The sequence below is a fragment of the Sylvia atricapilla genome, chromosome 1, assembly GCF_009819655.1.
Source record: "Sylvia atricapilla isolate bSylAtr1 chromosome 1, bSylAtr1.pri, whole genome shotgun sequence".
In the NCBI taxonomy this organism is placed as follows: domain Eukaryota; kingdom Metazoa; phylum Chordata; class Aves; order Passeriformes; family Sylviidae; genus Sylvia; species Sylvia atricapilla.
In genome coordinates, this window is record NC_089140.1 from 67,542,352 (window position 1) to 67,566,888 (window position 24,537).

A 24,537-nucleotide genomic window follows, 5' to 3' on the forward strand; every position below is an offset into this window, starting at 1 on the left:
CACCGGGCTGCAACACATTTAAGTGTGAACAGATTGATTAACAACCAGGAATCTGAAACAAGCTGCCACTGCATTTCACTGTAGACAAGCAGGGATTGCTGGTGAGACTTTGTAGAGTCAAACCATACATGCACAGGGGGGCTGTGCAACACAAACTGCACATTTCAATATGGGTGATCCCAGCAGAAGACAGTCATTGCTTTTTAAGGGTTTGCTTTTGCAAAAGTTTTGAGAGGTATGACAGCAATGGCAACTTTTTTTTTGAAACAGCAGAAACACACAGAAAATCACACAGAAACAATAAGCTATTTCAGAGCCAGAGAGGTTGATGAACTGCCATATTCAAGCACAGGAAACCAAATCCCAGCTCCTAATGAGCAGACGTCAGACAACTATTTTTTAATTATATCCTCAAAATTTTGTGGCAGTCATCAAAAAGGTTTGTGACAGTAAGAAAAGTTTTCCCAACTTGTACAATAATACCTTGATTTTTTAACTATGCTGTCTCAAAATATATAACATGCAAGATAGGATATATTGCTACACAATACATTAAGTAATACATTAAACAGTGTTTTTGCTTTTAATTCTGACACCAAAAAAGTACACTCAGTATACATTTTTATTCGTCTGTTTTTTCAGATTTCTACCTTAAAAATATTGGTCTCTTTTTAGAAAGAGTTACTAATTTTTAGTGAAACAAAGGCAAATGAGAATAACCATTTGCTTACCAACATCCCTTCTCAATTGCAAATGCAGAAATAACAATATAAGCTCATCAATCAGCAGCTAGAAATACACAGAACAAATAAATACTTAAATAATTCCTTTTCTGTTGTCTGGATCACCCCCTCAAGCATACAAATAATTCTGTAATACACTCCAAAATCATTGCAGATGAGAAACAATAACGTATCAGCATGGCCTAAGCATATGTCATGCTTATTTGAGAAGGCAATGTCTACCTCAAAAAGTGCCTATGTTCTGTGTTATGCTGCAGTTGCTACAAAATGTTTTTGTGTAAAGCAGTAGAGAAAACACCACCTAAAACCTCAGCATCTTGTTGGTATAGTACTTAATATTGCTCCAGTAACTCTTAAATGCCCTTGAGAACAAAAATATCAAGGCTCCTTTTTATATTTTTTTACATAGACCTATTTTTTTCAGGTTAATTTTCACTGACAGGTACGTAACTGACACCTTAGACAATTCTTATTTATTGTGGTAAAAACTGGCTGCAAACTATCAAATGTATAAGCAAATCCAAGTGACAGGCTTAGCAGATTAGATACACAACTGCTAAACTGAGGAAGTGTGGTGAAGTTTCTTCCTTGATTTTTAATACCTACTATTCCTATTTATGCTACTAATCCACAAGAAGCCTGGTAGCTTTCATAAATTTTTAGACTGTAAATCACTCAGAATCACAGCAGGATCTGCCAAAGCAAACAGGACACATCCACATGGAATCTGTGTCCAGTGTCAACACCCAGAGCCAGCTCCCACCACCCTTCCTCCCTCAGCCCAAGCAGGACCTCAGCTTCACCAACTGCCCCAGGTAAGGCACTGGGGCAGTTCAGCAAAAAATTAACAATACAGGAAGGAATAAGGTGATAGAAATCTGGTTCAGGGTAAAAAACTATTTCAAATGTCTCAGAAGAGAAATTTAGCCATTCTGAACTAAAACTGTCGGACAACTTTGCCTACAAATTTGCCCTTAGAAAAGGAGTTCCCTAGTTGCTTCTCAAACTTGCCTAAATATAAAGGTAAACCCACATGAAGCTGCACTGCTTCACAGAAATAAAAAAAAAAAAAAATAGAGATACCTTCAGTGTGATCCATGACAAAAACATACTCTACTGGATAATTAAATATTCAGTACTAGAGAACCTAATTGCTCTGAGGCAAAGAGAACCTATCAAAACTTTGCATTTTTAACACTTAATGTTAAATATAACATCTGGGGGAGGGAAGAGGTGTTAATGTATTTCAAAATTAGATCTAGAATAAAGCAACAATTTGCTCCCAACTCCAGCATAGAAATATTTTCAACAACATAGAAATAGATCTGTTTTATGTGCAATGCGTGAAAGATGAGCAGATTCAATCTTACCATTAGCAAGAAAGAATAAGAGGTTTAGCATAAAATGACTCTTTAAAATGGAGGTCCACCACTAGAAAAGCCAATTGTGGGTACTTCTCCACTTGCCATATCATAGATACACAAATATATTGGATAATATAATTACCACCTCACTAGGTAAGGAACTAGAAAAGCCAATATCCCAGCATTTCCCAAGCTTGCTACTAATTAAATCATATGCATACTGGTTCAATCCAAGGATGATCAAAGTTAACGAAAAAAAAATAAATTTCAATTTAATTCAATGAACTGTGGATCAGTTCCAGACATCTAGCTGCTACTCTGTCCTCTTTCTTCTTTATCAAAAAGCACTCCAACAGTGTGGAAGTGAAGAGGACTCCATATGAGTCTACAGATTTTGTGATTTTATATTTCCCCTTAGATCTGAATTTTAAATTAATTATTTGACAGTTGACTGCACTGCATAAAAATAAGTAACCTTTTCCATGAAGGTGGATTAGAAGCTATTCCAGGTTTGTAAGGAAAACTGATTATTAACACTAATGTTATTACATCAATAGCTTTAAAATATTTCAACTGTCTCTTTCATACACATACACATTCATTATAAATTTATTTGTGTCCTACTGTTCACCCCTGAAACAATATATTACCATACCTGAGCACGAAAAATGTCAGTCCAATGTACTGGAAATAGGGCATTAAATTTATAAGGTTTTCTAAGATTAATAGAAAGACAAATTAATGTCATCTAAAGAAAAAGAAAAAAGAATCATTGCTCTGATCAAATATCTATTTCTAGTTACATCTGAAATGCCATGTCACAACTGCCAAACAACTTCAGTAAACTGGATATAACATTTATGAAACCTATCTGAATAGCCTTTGCTTCAATTCTTATTAACAATGTTTTTTCACTAAATATTTGTATTAAAAATGATAATTAAATTTTAGCATCTCAAAACTCATCTCCCAGTGCTGCCCAGGTGCTTTGTAGCCATGGTTTCCACAAATGTTCTTTCAGATCCGCCTAAAGGCTCTCATCTGTTTAAAACAGAGCTGAGCAAGAGTTGCTCTAAAATCTTTATTTGGGAATTCAATATATGCATCATTTTTAATAGCCACTACATAATGTCACAAAATGCAATGAGTATCATACAGGAAATTAAATTTTAAAACATAATCTTTCCTGTTCAAGAATCAACAGTTAAATCAAAACTGAAGTTGTCAGCTTTCAACAGCAAGAATAGTGTCCATGCCTGAAACTTCACATTCCATCTATACAGGGACACAAGCTTCAATGAAAAATGGTGTTTTGACATAGTTTCAATAACATTTATGTATGCAGTGCTGCCTAGTTGTCCACCTGACATCTTTCCTATTCTAAGACAGATTTGAAGCATTACTGCTGGAAAAAGTATTTTTAATTCATCGGCTCCTTCTACTTAATGTTGGAGAAACACACTAAAACCAAGGGGAAGGGAATGGTGCTAATGGTATTACTACAACTTTTACTACCACGCCTCAGGTCTCATTCACTGTACCTACTCAGAAACCCTGCTGTGCCACTAGGAAATTCATGACTTGGGAGTCAGAGCTGCAGATTTTATTCCCAGGCAACACAAAATCATCTCTCACAGAGCCCTAAAACCCTGAATCAGAAAGTGAAACGATCTCCCAGTACACTTGCCCCTTCTCTCTCAACCACTGTGTGAGATGAAGATGCAAGGAGAGAGATGTCAGAAAATGATGACTGAAATCCCTACCACCTTTCTTCTGTTTTGCTTTGACAGGGAAGCTTCCTGCAGCGCCACTTTTAGGCATCCAATTAAAAACAATGTTAGCAGGGCTTTTCTACTGGGTCCAGACATGTAAGAAATGGCTCTTAAACTCAGCCCTTGCCTGAGTATAGGATAGTTACAGGATAACAGACTTACAGTTTAAGGTACAATGAGTAAAAACTGAAGCCTGTTAGTTTACCCAGGTGCTAACACTGCTCTTGAGGGGAAAAGAGAGATACTTTCTTATACTTTAAAACAATGCTATTAGCTCATTCTCCTTAATAAGAGCCCACTATCTTTGAAACGTTAAATGGGACCTACTAAGCAGTAAATTCTATCTGCTGCAACACTTTTTTTCTTAGATAATATGAAAACCTTTACTGTTTTTGTACACTTCCCTATCACTGAAGCTCTTTTCTGTTGAGTGAGCAAAACAGAAATCAACAACCACATTTTATTCTCCCATTTATGTGCCAGTGATTTAGGCTGTTGTGTTCCCTTACTGTTAGTGTGGTCCAGAAGCAGAAGACCCATTCATCTCTCAAGAAGTATTAACCCAAAGTCTTAAGCTAGACTTGCAAATATATACCATAATATATACACTGTTACAGCAAACAAAATTTGTTCAGAAACTATATAATCATTTACATTTGATCCCAAATCACATGGGCTGCAAACATGAATAAAGCATGAAAAAAAGAAATAAAACAAAAGTGTAGGGGAAAGCAGCTAGCCTACACAGAGTGCAGTATTGACTTGCAAGATGTAAAAGAAAAAAAACCAAAACAACTCACCACATCAGTTTCTAAATGACGCAGTTCATTCCAACCCATTTAACCTGCACAAAAGGCTGGACTCTCATGAACAGCAAAATTTGAAAACAATACAGATAGCTCTGCCAGCAAGTCTTGCACAATCACAGTATCTGTCTCAATACAGTTCCTCTCACAGCAATACAAATTTCAGAAGGTAAAACAAAAATGAAGTAAGACTGTACTGCTGAACATTTTCAGTTTGCTTTCCTTTACCCCGGTCTTTTTAGCAAACTTATTTACATATTTATTTTTTAACTATTTTGCTGTCATTTCCTTGATTCCAGCACTAAAATTTACCTCAGGTGAATGGATAATGTGCCTCCACTAAGTACCACATAATTGTCAAGCCTGTGTACTGCCTCCTCAGTGCTCCAATATACTGTTAAGCTGCAAGATGAAAGACTTATTTTGCTCTTCTAAAGACAAGTGTACCCAAAAAGACACTCAAGAACTAACGACCTAGCCAACCTCTATCAACCAGCTTAAAAATTTTACCTTGCATATTCTACAGCTATAAATGTATATATGGGTTATCAAAAAATAGAACATCCAATTTGCAGGAATTCTACTTATGAAACATCTATTATGAAACATTTTCTGTAACTACAGCAAAATAAATACATTAATTATGTTTAAAGCCTAAGGGTAAAAAAAGTATTATTTTCCCTAAAAATACTTCGACTGCAACAACTGACACTGAATTATAAACAATGCTGCTGATAAATATTCATGATAAATATAAGCTCCCTCAATTTAAAGTTCTGCCTAATCGAATACATGTAAGTCAAATTTTAAAATGCATCTGCTCAATACTGTTACAATTTCCTGCTACAACTGCCCTATGTTTTTTAAGAAGTTTCCAGCCAGGATTAATTCATATGTATTCAGGCAGACCCACCTCATAACACTGTAATTGATTACAGCTGAACATGACTGCCTTTACAGCATTTCAGAGGTGCTGACATCTTCAATAACTTGTTAAAGAAGAACTACTTCCAAAATATTCTGTAGCAAGCGTAGCAAGGCAAGCATGACTTAAAACACAGATTTAAATTGTCTCCACGCAGCCACACTACCACTAGATAAAAAAAAAAAAAAAGTTTTAAAGTATCACAGGAAAAAGAACAAGACTAGTATTGCTAACTTGTTTCTTTTTCATTAAGGAGAGAAAATAGGAAACACTTGAGTCCATGGCTCACAGCTCCCTAGGATAATGGACTCCCAAGCAGCTTCATATTTTAACATCTGTAATATTCCTGGGCAACATCTCCTGTAAGGCTTGTTAATGTTTATTTATCTGCTCTAAACAAGGCCTAGCTCAAAGAACAAAAGATAATCCTTGTTTCAAAGGCCTTGAGAAAGTCATATATTTTAATTACGTCAGAGAACCCTTCTGTGACACCAGACACTTGTAAGTCACACTTCCCTCCAGAACAAGCCTCAGTGACAGAAAGTTCACTCAGAATGCACATCTCAGACTACAGCACAGAAGTGTGTGTATGTGCATATATATACATATGTATGTATTAATATTTAAGACTATACATAGAAGTATTTCTCAATCCAGTCTTTAGATACCTAAGCAACATCATCTCTTCTTGCATCCTGAGGCAAGACAGACTAGGTGAAAGAAGATATGAAAGTCAGGGGAGTAAAGAAAATAGCAACATGAAAGAATCAAATCTTTTATTAATAATGAAGAATAAGATGTTATTATAGCTCAAGGTCACATATGACAAAACAAACTTCAGTTCATGCTGCATCTGTTACATACTGAGAGAATCAAAATTAAAACATAATAACTGTTTCGGTTTGTTTTCTTTAAAGCCATCTGTAGAACTGCAATTGGCCACATGCTGAAAGATTGTATTCCACACAGGCCCAGCAGGGTCTGGCACTTAGGGCCAGGACTGAGACCCCAGGGGACACTGGGGTCAAATGAACTCCTAATACCAGTTGACAAAATAGGATTTTCGCAGATTCTGCAATATCTCTTATATTTAGTTTATTCAAAAAAGAATTCTTTAAATAACAACTCAGGAAGTCTGACAAAGTAAGTAGAATAAACATGGTGCTCCCATGTACTTAGTTCAAGTCCATCCAGCAGAGTTTCAGTTTGTAGAATTAATACTATATTAAGAATATAACCTACCACAAGAGGACAGCAATAAAATGGCAGCATAAAAATAAGATACATTGCAAGTGGAAGGTGGAATAAGAACCACAATATGTGCAGAGAGGAAGAGGGACAGAAGGGAAACAGAAAAAGCTAACCTCTATCAAGCAACATCTATCTGTTTAGAACAGCATTGTTTCATAAAACTTGACAAAGTTAGCGTGCCAACATAAAAAGCAAGCAGCTATTCCAAGTTCAACAATCCTATATAGAGCCAATATTTAATTATCTCTTTAATATGGGAAAATGTTACACGTACGATACCATATCTGTGCATTTTACAATATTACCTTCCCATGGGAAGAGCTGGTGTAATGCACTATGCAATTTTCACACTGTAAGTAATTAGTATAATAAAATCAAAGTTAAAACAAATGTTTTAAAAAAGCTATTTTCATAGTCAAATAAGTAAGAAAGCAATTTAAAAATTATGCAAATTCTCTCAAAAGTAAGAATTCTCTCGGTGAAGGTCTTGAAAACTTTCTTGAAAATGAAACAAATTTTGAAATCCTACATATACGCAAAAAAAAAAAAAATACTATTAAATCTGTGTGAGGACCTGATAAATTTGCCCTGTTTATGTGTTTTCTCCATTTTAGATGCAGTACATCTACTCTGCCAGGAATCATTTCCAAAAAAGGAAAAAGTTAAACAATAATTATCGTCATGTGCATAAAAATGAATGAAAGGAAACAAAGCATGTGTACTGCCAGGTTAATAAAAACATGCAAACAAACAAACAAACAACAACAGCAACAACAACAAAAAAAACAAACCCAACCTGACCTTGGTCAAAACCAATACTAGGCTACAAAACATACCTGATAAAGCTAATCAGAGAAATTTTAGAACAAGGAGATGCTTAATTCAGGTCTCCAGACAGATCAACTTTCATTAATGTTCCCAGAACAGTATTTCAAACTTTCTTCCCCCATTCCTCTTTTCTACCTTTCAGCAGAATGTAAACCCATCCCTATAGGAAAGCTGGCAGCTCCACTTCATAGGTCTGCATCCCCATCTAAATCAACACTCATTCCCAGCTGGAGGGAAGACACAAACCTGACCAGGAGCCCCTGACACACACTGTCTTTTGCTGATGCTGTCATGGGGTCACGTACATAAGAGACTGGAAGGATAATGGTGGGGTTAGTAAAGTCCTAACTATTCCATAGTCCTAACTATTGCCTCTCCATAGCTCCAAGTTCATTCTCCATTCATGAGAGCACTGTGTTCTATTCTATCCCATCCTGCATCAATTATAACTGGTGTGTAAAATGAGAACCTAATTCTGCCACCTCTTCTCACACCGAACAGCAGCCTAGGTAGTTAGGCAGATTTCAAAGGGATTATATTCAAGGCTGGCAGTGCTAGTGTCAAAGACTCAGAAAGCTAAATTTATTTTTAATTATTTACCTGCAAGCAAAGATAATCTTTCTTCAGCTCTTCTTCTTTTGCCTGTTAGCTTTAGTCAGTGCTTTGTTCTTTCTCAAGCTGAAAGAAAAAATTTGACAGTCACCCCAGATATAAAAAAACAGAAGCAGAAATAAAAAGAAAGTTCTATCTACAACTGTGAAGGCATGTAAGGAAGTATTGATAATTCAGCTGATCTCACAAACGTATCAAAGCATGAGATACAAAGGGACATGTCCCTAATGCACTGTCACTCATTGTCAGAGCTCTGAGGATATAAAACCAATAGTGACACAAGATGAAAGACCAAAAGTGTCAAGGATCATGCAAAACTAAGTATCTTAAACTCTATCAGTACTACAATCCCTAATATGGCTATATTGTTTTCCTTATTTCAGTTAAAGCATTGCTCCATAGCATTCTTTCATCTCCAGAAACAACTTGCTTCAGCTTCCTATTCAAACTGTTGATTCTTTTTCCTGGATCAGAAGTCCAAGCCACTAGAAGAAAAAAATCACACATTTTTGCAGCAGCCCTCTTCTTAGAGGGTAGAAATGAGGCAAGATGCAGACTTCTTGTTTATCGCAGCACAAATAGCGTCCTAGTTTATTCCTCTTTACAGCTTAGCCATCCTGACTCCAGCAGTTCACTGACTCTGGCTGCAGCCAACTCCTATTGTGGGTTTCTCTTGCAGCCTCTGACTGCTGGTTATTTCCTGCCAAACTGTGACTGCATGTGTTAGTTGGCAGACTCTGACTGCAGGCTTTTACCCAGCTAGACTGTGACTGCAGGTTCCAACAACAGGCTCCAACTGCTGATCCAGACTGACCTCACAGCAGTGATTCTCTCTCCCCAGGATCCTGCTTCATGATTTCCCCTCACCAGCTAACCCCCTCCCTTTTATCACACTTATCCTTACTGGATACAGACTCATCAGGGGCAAGGCTGTATTGGGTAATTAACACAGCTGTTACTTGTCAGGCACAAGGTCACCTGTATTCCGTTCTCCTACAATACATGGATGCACAGCACCACATAAAATGAAAATGTATTACAAGTGGAAAATCATATTCCCCCTCCCCTCATTCCACAGTCAGAAAATTAAACAGATAGCCTACTTACAATCCACTCAATCCTTGACAATTTTGCCTAACTTTTCTTTCACTAAAAAAAAATTAAATATTAGTTCCTTCCACATGTCCCATTATCAGAGGTCACACCTTTCCAACACATTATAGAAGACCTTTCAACTTTTACTTCATCTTTCTTTCACCAGATCCACACTACGTTATAGCAACATGATACTTCTACACCTACTGATACTTTGATCTAGAAATTGTTTCCAACAAATAATCACACAAGAAGGATTTATAAGAAAATGGCTACTTGAAGTAGATCTTTAGGGAAGCACTTTAAGCAGCAGTCCTTGAGTGGAACTAGCCCCTAGTGTCATCTGACAAGAAAGGCAATGCCCACAATCCAGGGAGCAGAAGAACTGCAAGCAGCAGGATGTCTTTGACTTCACATACTTGAGACATAGGACTGGGTAAGCAGGAAAAAAAAAACAAAAATCCACAGCACTATGTCAGCTGTGCACCAATCCCCAAGGCTGAAACATGGAGAATCTCAGATAAGGGGCATGACTTTTACCACCACAGCATGACCATGTGCATGTCTGAATACACCTTTACATGTTTTTCTGCACACTCACATACACATTTATATATGACCAAAAATAAACTCAAGAGAAGAAAGAACTTTGCTCTAGCAAAACATCTTAGGTGCAATCACGATCTTCAACTCAAAAGACTGGCAATATCACTTGCAACTGACCTCCCAAACTGGAAATCATAAATCAGCAAAAAATATACAGGGTTGGCTACAAAGAGAATCTCAGTTGCTCTTAAACAAAGTATTGGTCCTTGTTTTACAGCCAAATGTGCTACTTAAACTAGAATTTTTAATATCCTCTGAAAGAGAACAGAAAAAAAAGTCACGATGACTACATAACTTAGCCTGTCTGGCTGACAGCTACTGAGAAATACAATGGTAGTGTAAATCACAGAGGAGGGAGAAGGATTACACAGAGTGACTCTGAATGGGCATAAATGAAAAAGTGGGATGAACTCAGGGAAGAGGGTGGCACAGGATGAGCATCAGAAAACACTTCTTAACAGCAATACAATATAAAATAGAATATATTTTCCCACAGAAAGGGAAGATATTTGAGGCTAAATTTGATAAAACACTGGAAAGCACAGCAAAGAAAGCATTTTGGAATTGATGGGGTCATGGATGAGAATGCTTTATTAATCCTTTATGCTTCTCATGATTAGATTTCTGAGCAAGACTTCATTATAACAAAAAATCACACAGCAAAAATATGATTTTTTTTTGTTGGGTTCTTGTCTTCATCAGCATTAAAGTTAGAAGTGTTTAGAAGTGTGATTCGTGTTTGATGCAACTATTACATGCTGAACTATTTAAGCATTACTGGTAATTTTAATTCCCTATTAGTTATTCTTTTGCCTATAACACAAAATTATCCTTTTAATTCTGGACTTTTATAGTATTTTTATTTCAAGCATTTCAAAGGACTTTACCAACATATGTCCACTGAAAACATCTTTCAAAATCAATACGGTGTATAAAACGGCCTTTCATTGATCCAGAAGTTATCCTGAAGTGTCCAGCTCCTTAGCTGTCAGGTAACACAATGCCCATGAAGTCTTCTGAAGGACTTAAGCCACAGGAAATTAGAAAGTTAAAACTGTTGCCAAGAAGGAAAACAAAACTCAATATTTCTTTTAGTCTGATCCCTGGTAGCACTAGAGATAATGAACCAGGAAATGTTTAGTGGTAAAACAGGTATTCCCTTAAAAGGCCAAGTATTACACCAGGAAATGTACTATTGGTTGCATTTTGGTTTTCTTATTATTACTGTTCTTACAATCTTACTTTAAACAATACACAACATTCTGCAATTCAGTTTGGAAAGAGATGGAGTAACTCACAAAAAGCTGACAGAAAGAAAAGTTTTGTCACCATTTTCTTCTTCCCTTCGAACTTCCAGGTAGAATTTTTTTAAATGCACAAAGAATTCAGGAGTATAGCTGATTTTGAAATATGGAAGTTTCTCCTCCAAAATAAAAATGTTCTTTTCTACAGGGCACCAATTAAATACAAATTTTTAAATAGCAGAGTCACTCAAGGCCTCCTGTTGATACTGTGGCAATCTTAATTTACAATGCAGAACAGGTAAATTATAGATTGTTACATTTGTCACTGAAGTCCCAAAATTCCTGTGATTTATTATCCTTCCTTTAAAGGTCCTACCCTACACTGTGAAGGATCTCACTGTGCACAACTCTATCAACCAAGAACTAAGAGAAGGAAAGAAAATAGACACCACACCACTGTAGCATGGAAAAATTAGCGTGTTTTCACAAACTGAAACGCAATTATTAAAAGAGTCTATAATACCACAAAAATCAATTATCGTTCTGACTCCCAAAGAAAAATAATGAAAACCAACAGCAGCAGACTAGGAAAGCACATGCTCTGTGAGTGTTCAGTGCTGTGTCATAAAGCTGAAATAGTGCACCACAAGGAAAAATTCTGCAACAGGTGACAAGACATCAAATAAATCCCAAAGAATAGAAAAGCTCTTTCTTTCCACTCCAGTCCACATCCCCTGCAAATACTTCATCCAAATTCCTTCCCATCCCTCCTCTCTTTTAGCAACTACACACTTAAATATTCCAGGTACTGATACTATTATATCCACTCAAAGTGCTTATCTATGCTGAGAGATGCAGAAAGGCAAGGCACATGTCACCTTCATTCCCAGGCCAAAGGCTGAAAGCAAAGACTTCCATACAAATGAACACCCACCAACCCTAAATTCAGGTGTTGTTTTCCCCCCAGGAATGAGGAGGCAGTTAATGAAGTGGTTATTGCTGCTTCCCCATACACAGGCTCTGGTGTCACAGGACACACAGTGGTCATTTGGGCTGTGTCTGTCCTTTGAATTCCCAGCAGGCTTGCACTGGTACACAAAAACAAAGGCCAGCAGAAACACAGGTATCCAAGTGAGAGCAATGGCCACTTCCTGCAAAATGACATAACATCTGGGACCACAACCCATCACTTCCAAGAAAAGACAATAACCAATGCATAAGAAAATAATTAATTTTTCCAGCTAACAGTGCCAACCCAACTGCAAAAGGTGACTAGTTTCTGCCAAAAATTGATCTTCCCTCCTTGAGTGAATTAAAGGTGAAGCTAGAAAAAAGAGATAAGAAGAAAGACTTTTCTCCTTTGATAGATTTACTTTGCATTTGTTCATGCATTGTATATGCTTACTGCTTATTCTAAACATAGGAGGCCTCTACGCTTTTTCAAGAGAAAAACATGGTTAGCTAAAAAAAAAAAAAAATTAAAAAATAGAACTCACAAAAACTGTCAGGGTTTCAGGAACAGGATTAGCATCTGAGGCTATCTCAAAGAAATCATAATTACTTTTCAAATATTAAACTGTTCTATTCTTGTAAACAAAATTTGCCGAATGCTTTCATCCCAATTACTCCCTCATCTTTTAGAGCTGAGGATTGTACCACAAAAACTTTATTTCCAACAATACCTGAGGGCCGTTGTAAAATTTGATGGAATAACTGCCAGACACTCACAGAATAATATCACATAACTTTGCTAAACTCTCAAACCTAAGTTGGGCTCTGCACGTGACAGAACCGTATCTTTTTAAGCTGTCTGAAGCCCACCCTCATAACAAAGGGCAGGGTGGCCACTGCTGCTTTCAGGGAAGATAATAAGTCTGTAGACACACAGCCAGAGCCCTCCTGTGACGTGCATTAAGCAGTCCAACCACCAACAGCTGCAAAGATGGGGAGCACCAGCACCCCAGATGGGCTCTGCTTCTGGCATGCCAATCTGCATCAACAACATGGCTTGGGCTACAAGGAGAATTTGGTTAGTCCCACCAGCAAATGAAGGGCCTGCTCACTTTGTATTTCTCCACATGGGTGTCCTGAATGCCGAGACCTAACCCAAAACACACAGGTTTTTAACTTACAAGGGAAGGCCTCAGAAGCATGACGCTTATCCCAGTACTGCAGCTGCATATGTTTTTCCACATTTCCTGTAATATTTCTAGCTTGGGCTTTGATAAAGAGAATATCCAAGGAATTATTGTACATACAGAAAATCTCCATTTCCTGAAGCCTAAAAGGGCTGCTAAAACACAGCACACCTGTACGGGTAAATTTGAAATAAATTCATGCATCTAAACTAATTACATCCAAAAGCACAGAACTATTTTAGTTCTTCGCAACAAACTGAAAATTCCATCAGATGTACAACTGACGATAATACTCAGATGCATATGCAATAAAACATGAGTTAAATTAGAAGCAGTAGCTGAAGTAGTTCTGCCAGAGACATGTAAAATATCTACACGGTAGTTGTTTTAAAAATCTACTATATAAATAACAAACTGTAAAGGAAGTAGGAACCCTGTCATGACACCTGAAATGAGGTTCTAGTGAAGCGAGGACTGATTTCTTCTGCCATACCTGCAGTGAGAGGACCAGAGGAAATGGCCTTAAACTGAGACAGGTTCAGATTACACATTAGGACATATTAGGAGGGAAAAAATACATTGTTAGGGTGGTCAAACACCGGAATGTCACCCAGGGAAATGGTGCAGTTACCATCCCTGGAGGTGTGCAAGAGACTACTGAATGTGCTGCTGGGTGAGGTGGTTTAGGGGTTACAGCAGCAGTGCTGGGTGGACAATTGGACTGCAAGGTCTCTTCCAACCTTGATGATTCTGTGACTCCAGATAAATTGTTTTGCTGACCAAGTTCAAAAATCATTATTAAATACAGCTACGGCATAATACCTGTAAGTTACAATGTTTATTCTGCAGCGGCAAAACTTTCAGCAAAGGAGGATGCTTGATGTGTGGTTTAAATAACAGAATTCATCTTAAAAACAGATATTGAGAGAGGAACAACTCAAACATCACAGTAACACAATGGGCCCCTGGTGCACTAACACAGATGTACAGTGCCTGCAATTGTCTATAGTGATTTCAGAGAATCACAGAATGCTGGGGTTGGAAGGGACCTCTGAAGATCATCTAGTACAACCCCCCTGACAAGGCAGGTCACCTTGAGCTGGTAACACAGGAATGCATCCAGGTGAGTTTTCAATGTCTCCAGAGCGGGAGACTCCACAAGCTCCCTGCACAGGAAGTTCCACTCTTCTGCTACGGTTAATATAAAGTTGTTCCTCACACTGACGTGAAACTTTTTGGTTCCAATTTATGGCCACTCCTCATCCTTTAGCTGGGCATCACTGAAGAACCTAGCATCACTCCCCTGTAATCCACCTTTGACATACTTATATGCACTAATGAGATCTCCTCTCAGTCTGTTCTCCGGACCATAACAGGCCCAGCACCCGCAGTCTCTCCTCACGGAGACAGATGCTCTAGACTCCAAATTATCTTCGTGGCCTCTGCTGGATCCTCTCCAGTGCATGAGCTCTGACTGCAAATGCGTACAGCGATTCCGAAGCACACGTATGACTTGTTGCTCCTTTCCAGGCCCGATATCCATGTCCCCCCGCCAGCGCCCACCTCCCCGCGGCACGCCAAGCACGGGGCGCGCACACCGCGCTGCCGCCCGCGCCCGGCAGAGCATCTGAGCGCCGCTTTCGCTTTCGCTGTCGCTCGGGCCTTCCCTCCCCGCCCCCGGGCCCTTCACAGCCACCCGGCCGAGCCCGACGGGCACTCCCGGGCAGTCGCGCCTCGGCATTCCCGCCGGAGCTGCCGGGCAGGCCCGAGCCGGCGGGACCCGGGAAGCGACTCGGGAGTCCGGCGAGCCCTGGGCCCCCGGGGAGCCCCGGCCGGGGAGCCGCTTTCCCCGCCCCGCCCGCGCCTTGCGCCGGGCCCGGGCCGAGCCGCTCCGCGCCGCCACTCACCGCCGGCCCTGCGGCTCCGCTCCGCCGCGGCTGCGCCCGGCCGGGCGGCGGGAGGGCGGGGAAAAGGGGCCTCGCCGCGGGAGGAGCCGCTCGGTGCCGGCAACATGGCAGCGTCCAGCCGTGCCCAGGTGCTGCGGCTGTACCGCGCCCTGCTGCGGGAGAGCCAGCGCTTCAGCGGCTACAACTACAGGTGCGGGGAGGGGCTCCGGGGGGCGGCGGACGCGGGGCTCCGGCCCAGGCGTGGGGGCCCGGCCCGGCCCGGGGCGGCGGCACGGCGAGCTGCGGCCTCGGGAGGAGCCGAGCCGTGCCCTGGAGCGGCAGCGGGACCGGCACCGGGCCCGGCTCGGAGCGCGGGGAATGGGCGGCCTCCTCTGCCAGGCCTCTGCCGCAAAAGCGCCAGGGTATGGGCTGTTAGGAGGAAGGGACAGGACAGAGATTGTCCCAAGCCGAAGTCTGAAGTACTTACGCTGGGTCTGAGCTCCTCAGTACAAGAAGAGCAAGGAGTTGCTGGAGGGGAGTGCCACAAGGATGAGGAAGGGTCTGGAGCATCCCTCTTCTGAGGAGAGACTGCAGGAGCTGGGCCTGTTTAGTCTGGAGAAGACTGAGAGGGGAGTTTATTAATGCATATAAATATCTCGGGTGGGTGTCAACAGGACGGTGCCCGACTCTTTTCAGTGGTGCCCGGCAACAGGATGAGGAGCAAAGGCCATAAGCTAAAACATAAGAAGTTTCACTTCAACATGAAGAGGAACTTTACAATGAGGATGGCAGAGCACTGGGACAGGCTGCCCGTGGAGGTTGTGGAGTGTCCCTCTCTGGAGGCATTGAAAACCCATGTGGAAATGTTCCTGTGTCACCTGCTCAAGGTGACCCTGCCTTGTTAGGGGATTGGACTAGAAGATCTCCACAGATCCATTCTAACCCTAATGATTTTGTAATTTTGTGAACCCGATACAGCTCATGTGTGGTCTGAGTGCTGCCCGATTCCTGGCAGAGCTGGGGTCAGTGTGCAGCCGAAGCCTGGCACCATGTGCTGTGTCCACGCTCAGGACGCAGTGAGGGATCAGGGTTCACTCTTCCCGCCACACAGGATTCCAGGCTGCCTGCCTTCTCCGGCTGTCAGTGAAAGGCACACACTGGTGTTTTTGGCTAAAGTTCTGAAGTTAGGTGTAGGCCTGGTGTCCTTTAGCTGTCTGCTGTTTTCACGGGGGATGCTGTTCACCCACACTGGCAAAACTGCATTGCCGAATGGTAGTTAATTTCCTTTGCCACGCAGTTGGACCACAGGAAGAGACATGTGAGCTGCTTGTGCTGTGAATCATGTCTCAGGCAAACACTGGGAACAGAAGCCTTTAAACTTGCATAACTGTGGTGAGCTCTGTGCTCTGCAAGGCACAAGTATTCCACAAACCTCAGGTGGGAGGGAGTACCCTGAGAAGAAGGACTGTGGGGCTGAAAATGAGCTGGCGCTAATAAACCTTCATTGCTGATTCCACGCAGCAGTGTGTATTTGCATCATGTTCTGTTGCTGTTAAGGCTTTCTCCTGTTCTTTGCTGCCCTGAATGTCCCTGGCTATCCTTGTTCTGGCTAACAAAGATGTAACTGTGGAGGTGGCTTGAGATGCACAGAGGTGAACAGCTGAATGAAGGTCATGTCTGGGCCATGGTGTGTTTCCAGCAATCAGTGGGTTTTTACTTTGGGGTGAGCAGTGAGGAAGTGAAGTCCACAGCAAATTTTAAGGGACAGAAATTATTTGGTGTGTTTATCATGCGGATCTGTTTTTTGGCACCGTATCACAGTGCAAGTTCCGCCTTTCCTTAAAGGAGAGATCTCTGGTTTCGACGGGCCTGTCCTTAGATTGTATAAAATCAGAAACCGTCTAAAACCTTGTGGTGTATACACATTTGTGGGCATGAAAAGCCATAGCAGTTTGCAGCAAGCAATGATCAGCAGCTGTTAGACGTAGAGGTCTGCTGTGACCACAACAACAGTTCTGCCTGGGTGTTTACACCGCACCCATAGGTAAAAGGGACACCCCTGGCTTCTTGTGAGCCAAGATAAGCAGCCCTGCCGTGTCCTCAGGGCAGCTGTAATGTGATACGGCAGGGCATGGCACTTAACCCAAGGACTTGGTGTGAAGAACCAACCTGCAGCAAAGTAGAAGGTATTATGGATTAATATTTTTGATTCGTGACTTCGGCTAGAGAGTATCAGGATACTTTATTACTGCAAATTGCATATTTGCGAGAGTATGTCTGGAGTACGATCAGCTAGTTATTGTCTCTTTCTTTGCTTACTGTGCTTTCTCCTGATCTGCTTACTCTGGTTTAATTTAGCAGGCAGCTAAATACCACACAAGTGCTTGCTTCCTCCCCGCTCGCCAATGGGACTGGGGGGAAAAGAGGTAAAATTTGTGGGTTAGGATGAAGACTTTTTAATAGAAAAGGAAAGGAATGGATAATAATAAATAATAATAATTAGAATGTGCAAAACAAGTGATGCACGGTACAGTTGCTGCCAACTGATGCCCAGCCAGTTCCTGAGCAGCAGCTCCCAGCCAGCTTTCTCCCTGGTGTGTATACTCAGCATGACACCACAGCAGCATGGTATGGAATATTCCTTTGGCCAGTTTAGATCATCCTGGCTGTACTTCCTGCCAGCTTCTTGTGCCGCCCAGCCTACTTGCAGGTGGGTTGGTGTGAGAAGCTAAAAACTTCTTGACTTAGTGTAAACCCTGCTTGCCACGAGCTAAGAGATCAGCATGTTACCAACATCACTCTCATCCTAAATCCAAAACACACTACTGTACCAGCTACTAGGAAGGAAATTCACTTTTCTATTTTACTTTCAAGACGAAACCAGGACACGTGTACGTATAGATTGTGATGGAAAATTCAACATTTTTGTTTTATGTCTCTCTGAGTAAATATATTCTGTGTGTCATCTCATAGCCCCAGATTTTCTCCTGCCACCCAATAGAACTTGTGTGGTAACTGTGAAGAATATCATTCATGTCTTGAAGTAACTGAGGTCACCACTGGCAGCCTTCAGAATAACACAGGAGCATCTCCAGCATCCTGAAGTAAATGTCACAGAGTGTTTGGAGACCCAGAAGTGTAGGCCAGGTTTTAACAGCAGGGAGAGGGAATTTAGTAGACTGTAAGTAATTTCGTGTCTGCCCTTCTGCCCTATTACCCAAGCAGACAGTCTGAGCATGGGAGAATGATTTGTACTGGAGGAAAATCAATATGCAGAGAGGCAAGATGTTAGGTTTTGAGTCAAAAAGGTGGTTTTTAACAAGTGTACTGTTTCTGCTTGGTTGACAAAAAAAGTAGAACCTCTGATGGTTTATAATATGTTGGATTATAGTCTCGACTAAATGGACTTAAGGGATATTTCTAAATATCATTAGTGATTTAAATAACGGTATGTTGTTAGTGGTTTGAGTACAGAAAACAGAAGAGTTAATAAACTTGTGAAAGCCATTAAAATACATCTGGTTGCAGATGAAGATAATCAAAACTTAAAAATTTCTTATTTGTTTCATGTGACTGAAGTTCAGTGGTCTTAACTCATGGGAATCTAATGGAAGGGAGTTCTCTCCAAGACAGTGCAGGATGGGAGCAGGTCTTCCCTGAGAGAGTTTGTCATCTCCATTTTTTAAAGTTTTCATAATAGGTTTAGCCAGAGAGCACCATGGCTGACCTCACCTTGTTGCATGCAGGCCTGTTTCAAGTGTGACATTGACCTGGAAGAGCTCCAGAGAGTCCAGCTAACCAACTTACTGTGATTTTCAGATCCCTAGCATTCCTGGCCCTACAAGGATACTAACAATGGGTAGTAAGTTCCAGGTAATGTCATATGACAGGGCTTCCAGCTCGTCTTTGTAGCCCTGGTTCCGTGCCTGAGATGTTTTGGTTTTGTGAAATGCTTTTCCCAGGGAGTTTTCTGTAAACAAGAGACATGTTTTTGTAGCTGTAACTTTGTTTGTTCATTCCTTTTCCTGAGAGGGACTTCTTGATGTCCCTCTGCTCTGACCAATGTGACTGAAGAGGTTTGCCTTTGTGTCACCAAATTGGTCTGTGTAAGATAGTATATAAGAGAGACACATCCCAAAAATAAAGGAGTCATTTCAGCTCTCTGAAGCTTGGAGTCTTGTGCCGTTGTGGTGTAAAACAGAGTCACATCTGCTTTCTATTTCTTTAATTTCCTGTAGTTAGAGCAATGTCAGAAGCTTTGAGCCTCTCTGGTGTAATTTTTCTGCAAATAATTTTTTAAGGTCTTTCTTGATTTATTCCAAATTTATTTCAGTTATCCATTATGTTCTCCTTTAACTGGTGGAAGTTGTATTTTTATTTATAGATACATTTTTTTCTTGTCTCTCTAAATTGCATTTTAATGGAATTTAATTTTTCTTTTAGAATATGTAATATTATTTGACTAATAAAGCTACCAGAATATAGAAGAATAAGGGAAGAAAATTTGTCAAAACAGGTTTTGCATTGGAAACAAGTTAATTGAATGCATGCAGTTTCATGTGAGATATGTCCTTCAAGATTTTAAAACTAGTAAATCTGATTTTTGCAAATGACTGCTAACCTAGGAACAAAACTGAGCAAAATAATTTGTGCTGTTTTTTTCAGTGCCAGTTGCTTTTCCTGATTTTAGGGAGTCATGGAACATGGAATCATAAAACAGGCTCAAGATTGCTGCTCCTTTTTCTTGTGGGGACTTCAATTTACCAGCTGTCTGCTGGGAATATAATACCACAGAGAGGAAGGAGTCTGGGAGGTTCCTGGAATGTGTGGAAGATAAATTCCTAATGCAGCTGGTGAGGGAACCAAATAGGGAAGGCACCCATTGAACCTGTTGTTTGCCGAGAGAAAGGGACTGTTGTGTGATGCAAGATTGGAGGACACCTTGGGCACAGCGATCCTGGAATGACAGAGTTATCAATTAATTCTCACAGAAGTAAGGAGAGGGATCAGCAGAGCTGCCACCTTGGACTTCCAGAGGGCCTGTTTAGACTTCCTGAGAGAGTCACTTGGGAGATAGTCCTGGAGGGCAGTGGTGTCCAGGAAGGCTGGACATTCTTCAAGATGGAAATCTCCAAGGCCCAGGAGCAGGCTGTCCCCATGTGCAGGAAGATGAGCCAGCAGGGAAGAAAACCAGCCTGGCTGAACAGAGAGCTTTGGAGAGAACTCAGGAGGGGCAAAAAAAAGAGTTTGCAGAGCTTTTGACCTGTAGAGGAAAGGGCAGACTGTGCCAGAGAAGTCTTCATGGATGTCATGAGGTGACACAGAGAGAAAATTTTAAGAGCCAAACCCCAGCTGGGACTTTATCTGGCTACTGCCATAAAAGAAAATAAAAAGTGTTTCTATAGGTATATCAGCAACAAAAGAAAGGAGAATCTCCATGCTTTGTTGTTTGCAGAAGTAAACATAGTGACAGAGGATGAGGGAAAGTCCAGGGTACTTAGTTGCTCCCTTTGCCTCATCTTAATAGTGAGACATCTCTGGATACCCAGTTCCAGAAGAGAAAGTTCTCTGTACCCAGTTCCTTTCATGAGAGCACTTGGATTTTTGTGCAAGTATAGGTTAAGTTGACCTGTACTTGCATGTTGACCTATTCTTCAAAGGGACTGAGGACTTCAAATAAAGCTGTTAAGATTCTGCTAACAACTCTTTTGAGAACATAACTCACACCAAGTAAATTTTTTTAAAACCACTCTTTTATAGAAATTATTTTCTTTCTTTTACTCCCAGCATACCTTATTTGGTCACTTTAATGGAAAAATCTTACTTTGCTTTTAGTCCCTGGTCTGTAGAATCTTGTCAGTGTTTCTTCATGCACTTTCATCACTTAGGTATTCTAACAGCCCTGTTAAAATTTTACATGTGACAGTTATCCAAGCTGAATAAGCCTTCTTCTCACTGGATATTTTAATGAAGTTTGTGATTGGCAAAGTCTGCCAAGGTCTGTTTATTGTTTATGTTTCTGTGTGTTAGGGAGGAAAAAAAGTCTAAATTGCAATTAAATAAAAAAAAGTTCAAGAGAATAATGAGAAAAGAGAGACATGATTTTCTGACCGAAATGGTAGTTTGTAGCTGAGGTAAGAGATGCAGGAAAAAAAAATTAAATTGTCAGTTCTGTCCAGCAGAGATGTCTTACTTCTTTATAGCTGTACAGTGACAGAATTGCAGTTTACAGTATCTATTTTTCCTCAGCCATGTAAAAAAGGCAGATTACTTATTTTTTCTTCTCTGTATGTGATTGCTGCATGTATTCTGAGTGATAATAAACTTTATGATTTTTTGAGTTAATTTCCCATTTACTTGTATAAAGTATAAAAAAAGTCAGGGCTGCAAGCAGCTGTGATATTCCAGAGTCCAGCATGATTTCCATCATACACTGGTGCAGACACTTGTTTTGGCTGGAGCTGGGTGACCCAGAGTCCCAGGCAAACAGGCACTGCACCTTTTCAGATTATTTTGTGGAGCAGTCACACAGATTTGTGGTTGGCCTTACTAATATCTTGTTTTGGGAGGAGTTAAATTTTGGCTATTCTTTCAGTGACCACATACCATTTTGCCATTATATTATTTTAAGCTCTTTTACATATATATATATTGCCTTATTCTGTCAGAATCATGTGTGCTTGAATAGAGATGTCAGCATTTTTATAGCATTTTAAGATTATAAGAGTATTTTAATGGAGTTTTTGGCAAAATCTAGAGGTATAAGAACATGAGTTTGGATTGGGGTCTGGCATATTGAAGGATTTCCATTTGACTTCAGTATTATATATATATATATAATATTTTGGGAAGACAACCAAAGCACTCTATTACAAAAATGTCAAAACATAGCCATTAGTTACCCTCAGAACATATTTCTCTGAAATTTGAAAATGAATGGAAACAGTTTTATCAAATACTTTGATTTCTTAATAGAAACATGACCTAACTGAAAATCATTGCATCAAAGTTCTGTTGATCTTGTTCTTTAGGAGATGTTATATTTGTTTTAAAGGTTCAACAGTGATTGTCATTTTCCAAATACATTCACTTTACCCTTGTAAAGTTACACTCTTTCTAAACAATTAATGATATCTGTGCATCAGGTCTGATGTAATTTTCTTGGTTTCTTTTTTTCTTTGTGCAGAGGAGAATTTTGAATAGTAGTAACCTGGAGGGAGAGTTTGGAGCACTTACAGAGCATGCAGAGTTCTGGAAAAATTGAAATTTAATATTTGGAAGACAAATGGATGGGGACTTCCTCAAAAGACTGATCTAGTGTTTTAGTTATTCTATTTTAGTAAAGACACCCAAAATGAATAAATCTGCCATGGCTGTTTGTTATTCTTTGTATAGCACAGAACAGGGACATATTTCTTTTTACATAAGATTTAATTACCAGTAGTGTTTGTTCGAGAACTAATGAGAGTAATAGAAAAAATACTGCCTCTGGCAGTGGCTCATACCCGTACACAAATGCTTATTTTCTTGTAAATGAAAAGCACTTTGTAATGTAGCTGTTGTATTAAAATGCTGTCCCAGCTAACCTCCTCCTTTCCTTACTCTTGGATGTGGCTTTAACACTTAGTTCCTCTGTCTTCATCTCTGTGCTGCCCGTGATGAAAAGATGCTGGCCTCCTAACATCCAGATGATTTAAGATACAGTAGACATGGGCTATTATAGTTTCAAAGTGTTCTTTAAAAGATCAGCATTCTGGATTAAAAACAGATCAAAGTAATTTAAAAAAGAAAAAAGGAAACTGCAGTCAACGAGACAATGTTTAGAATCACTTGCTGCAGTAATGGATGGCAAGGATGATCTCTGAATCCAGTAAAGCTCTTCCCATGTGTTTTTGGATTCACGGACCAACAAAGTACAGCCCTAGATTATACATAGTTCTCTGCCTTTAAAAAAAAAAAAAAAAAAAAAAAAAGTGGAGATCAAAGGAGACTTTCTTGGTTGTTTTCTTGCATTTGTGAATACTTGAGCCAGCTGTTTCAAGACTGTTTTGCACAGAACTCAGTACAACATTATCCTTAGTGAGAAATATTCTTGAGGATTCTTCTTTATAGAGTTTTTTCTTAAGAATGAAGATGCCACAAATCATCCAGACAGTGTTCTGGCTAGGGTGGCATTATTGACTATGACCTTTTTCCCTTAAAAAATTTTCTACATTCTATTCTAGTCTATTCTAGTCCAGTCTATTCTATTCATTTTTTCCTGCTCTCCATATGAAATTCTAACATTCTTCTCAGGATACAATGCAACTGAACATTTAATAAGATAGAAGAGTTCAGTTGAGTTCAAATACTTTCTTCCTGAACAGAATGTGTCTGAAATAAAATCCTGAAGACATTCTTCAGGAAAATTTGAAGGTGCTGTGCTGAGAATGGTATTCAGAGACTTAGGACTCAGGCCACACTTTCTTCAGCATCATGTTTGTTACACAGTCTTGGGAGAAGGTCTTGCTTAGATATGTATTTTTTTGTCTTTTTGATAATTAGTAAATATTATGGTTGTGTATGCGTGTATGAATGTATTGGTATCAAGAAGTCTAGAATTCACTTCTGCTGAATCCTAGTAACCCTTTTGCAAAATCCCTGTGTAATGCAAGTTGTGAATGCACTGTGGAGACTAGAGAGTGCGTGATAGGTGTGCTAGTCTTTTTAGAAAATAATGTCCATCAACAGGTCTTGACAGTCCTTCTGAGTCTGCTTGTCTGGCATATCCTGGTATGGAGCCATTAAAGACCTGTTTCTAAATCATTAGCTTGTTTAAAAGTAATATTGTCTTATTTTTACTGCCAGAGAACGTGTGTGTCTGAAACAAAAAGCTAAAATATTTCCCTGAGATTATAATTCATTCTAGTATATTGTTAGTAATCACTAATCCTTTATGGTATTGAAGCTTTTATAATTAAACTTTGGTGACTTTAGGTGCCTATGAAAACAATTCATTGTATCCTGAGAGTTGAGTCTTTACAGAGTTGTCTCCATCTCTGTCTTGGATGAGGGTGTGATTTCTGCTAACTAGGATTTGCTTGCAGGATACACATGGTATTGTTGCTTGGCTAGTGTTTATTTACAGGCATTATATGTTTCCCCAACAAACATTCAGATTATCACAATACTCAGTTGCAGTCTCACACAGATGCAAACATCCATTTATTGTTTGCCTAAGCAGGAGGGAGAAATGTGTACTCAGATTTCCATAGAGCCTTGGTGTTG

The 24,537-nt window shown here is 39.9% G+C and overlaps 2 protein-coding genes and 1 long non-coding RNA gene across 11 annotated transcripts in view; 2 read left to right on the plus strand and 1 right to left on the minus strand.

Annotated features, from left to right (window-relative positions):
• FARS2 (phenylalanyl-tRNA synthetase 2, mitochondrial) overlaps positions 1–15,344 on the minus strand; it is a 228,812-nt gene extending 213,468 nt beyond the window's left edge. The window contains exons 1-4 of one of the 3 annotated variants that reach the window (XM_066325116.1): positions 15,292–15,334; positions 14,478–14,858; positions 12,181–12,397; positions 8,290–8,367 (exon numbers count right to left, since the gene is read on the minus strand). The gene's annotated coding sequence lies outside the window, so the exon portion shown is untranslated. Of the gene's footprint in view, positions 1–8,289; positions 8,368–9,115; positions 9,140–12,180; positions 12,398–14,477; positions 14,859–15,291 lie in introns of those variants that run through there. The other 2 variants (XM_066325126.1, XM_066325135.1) reach the window with 2 other exon arrangements.
• Positions 15,265–24,537, plus strand: part of LYRM4 (LYR motif containing 4) — an 86,318-nt gene continuing 77,045 nt past the window's right edge. For 4 of the 7 annotated variants that reach the window (XM_066325183.1, XM_066325173.1, XM_066325199.1 and 1 more), the window contains exon 1: positions 15,269–15,481. In XM_066325183.1, coding sequence (XP_066181280.1) covers positions 15,396–15,481 — 86 coding nt within the window. In that variant the 5' untranslated portion in view covers positions 15,269–15,395. Of the gene's footprint in view, positions 15,482–24,537 lie in introns of all 7 variants that reach the window. The other 3 variants (XM_066325156.1, XM_066325165.1, XM_066325148.1) reach the window with 3 other exon arrangements.
• On the plus strand, positions 16,718–22,633 carry LOC136364982 (uncharacterized). The gene is made up of 2 exons (XR_010744239.1): positions 16,718–17,456; positions 22,457–22,633. It is a non-coding gene; the product is annotated as an uncharacterized lncRNA (long non-coding RNA).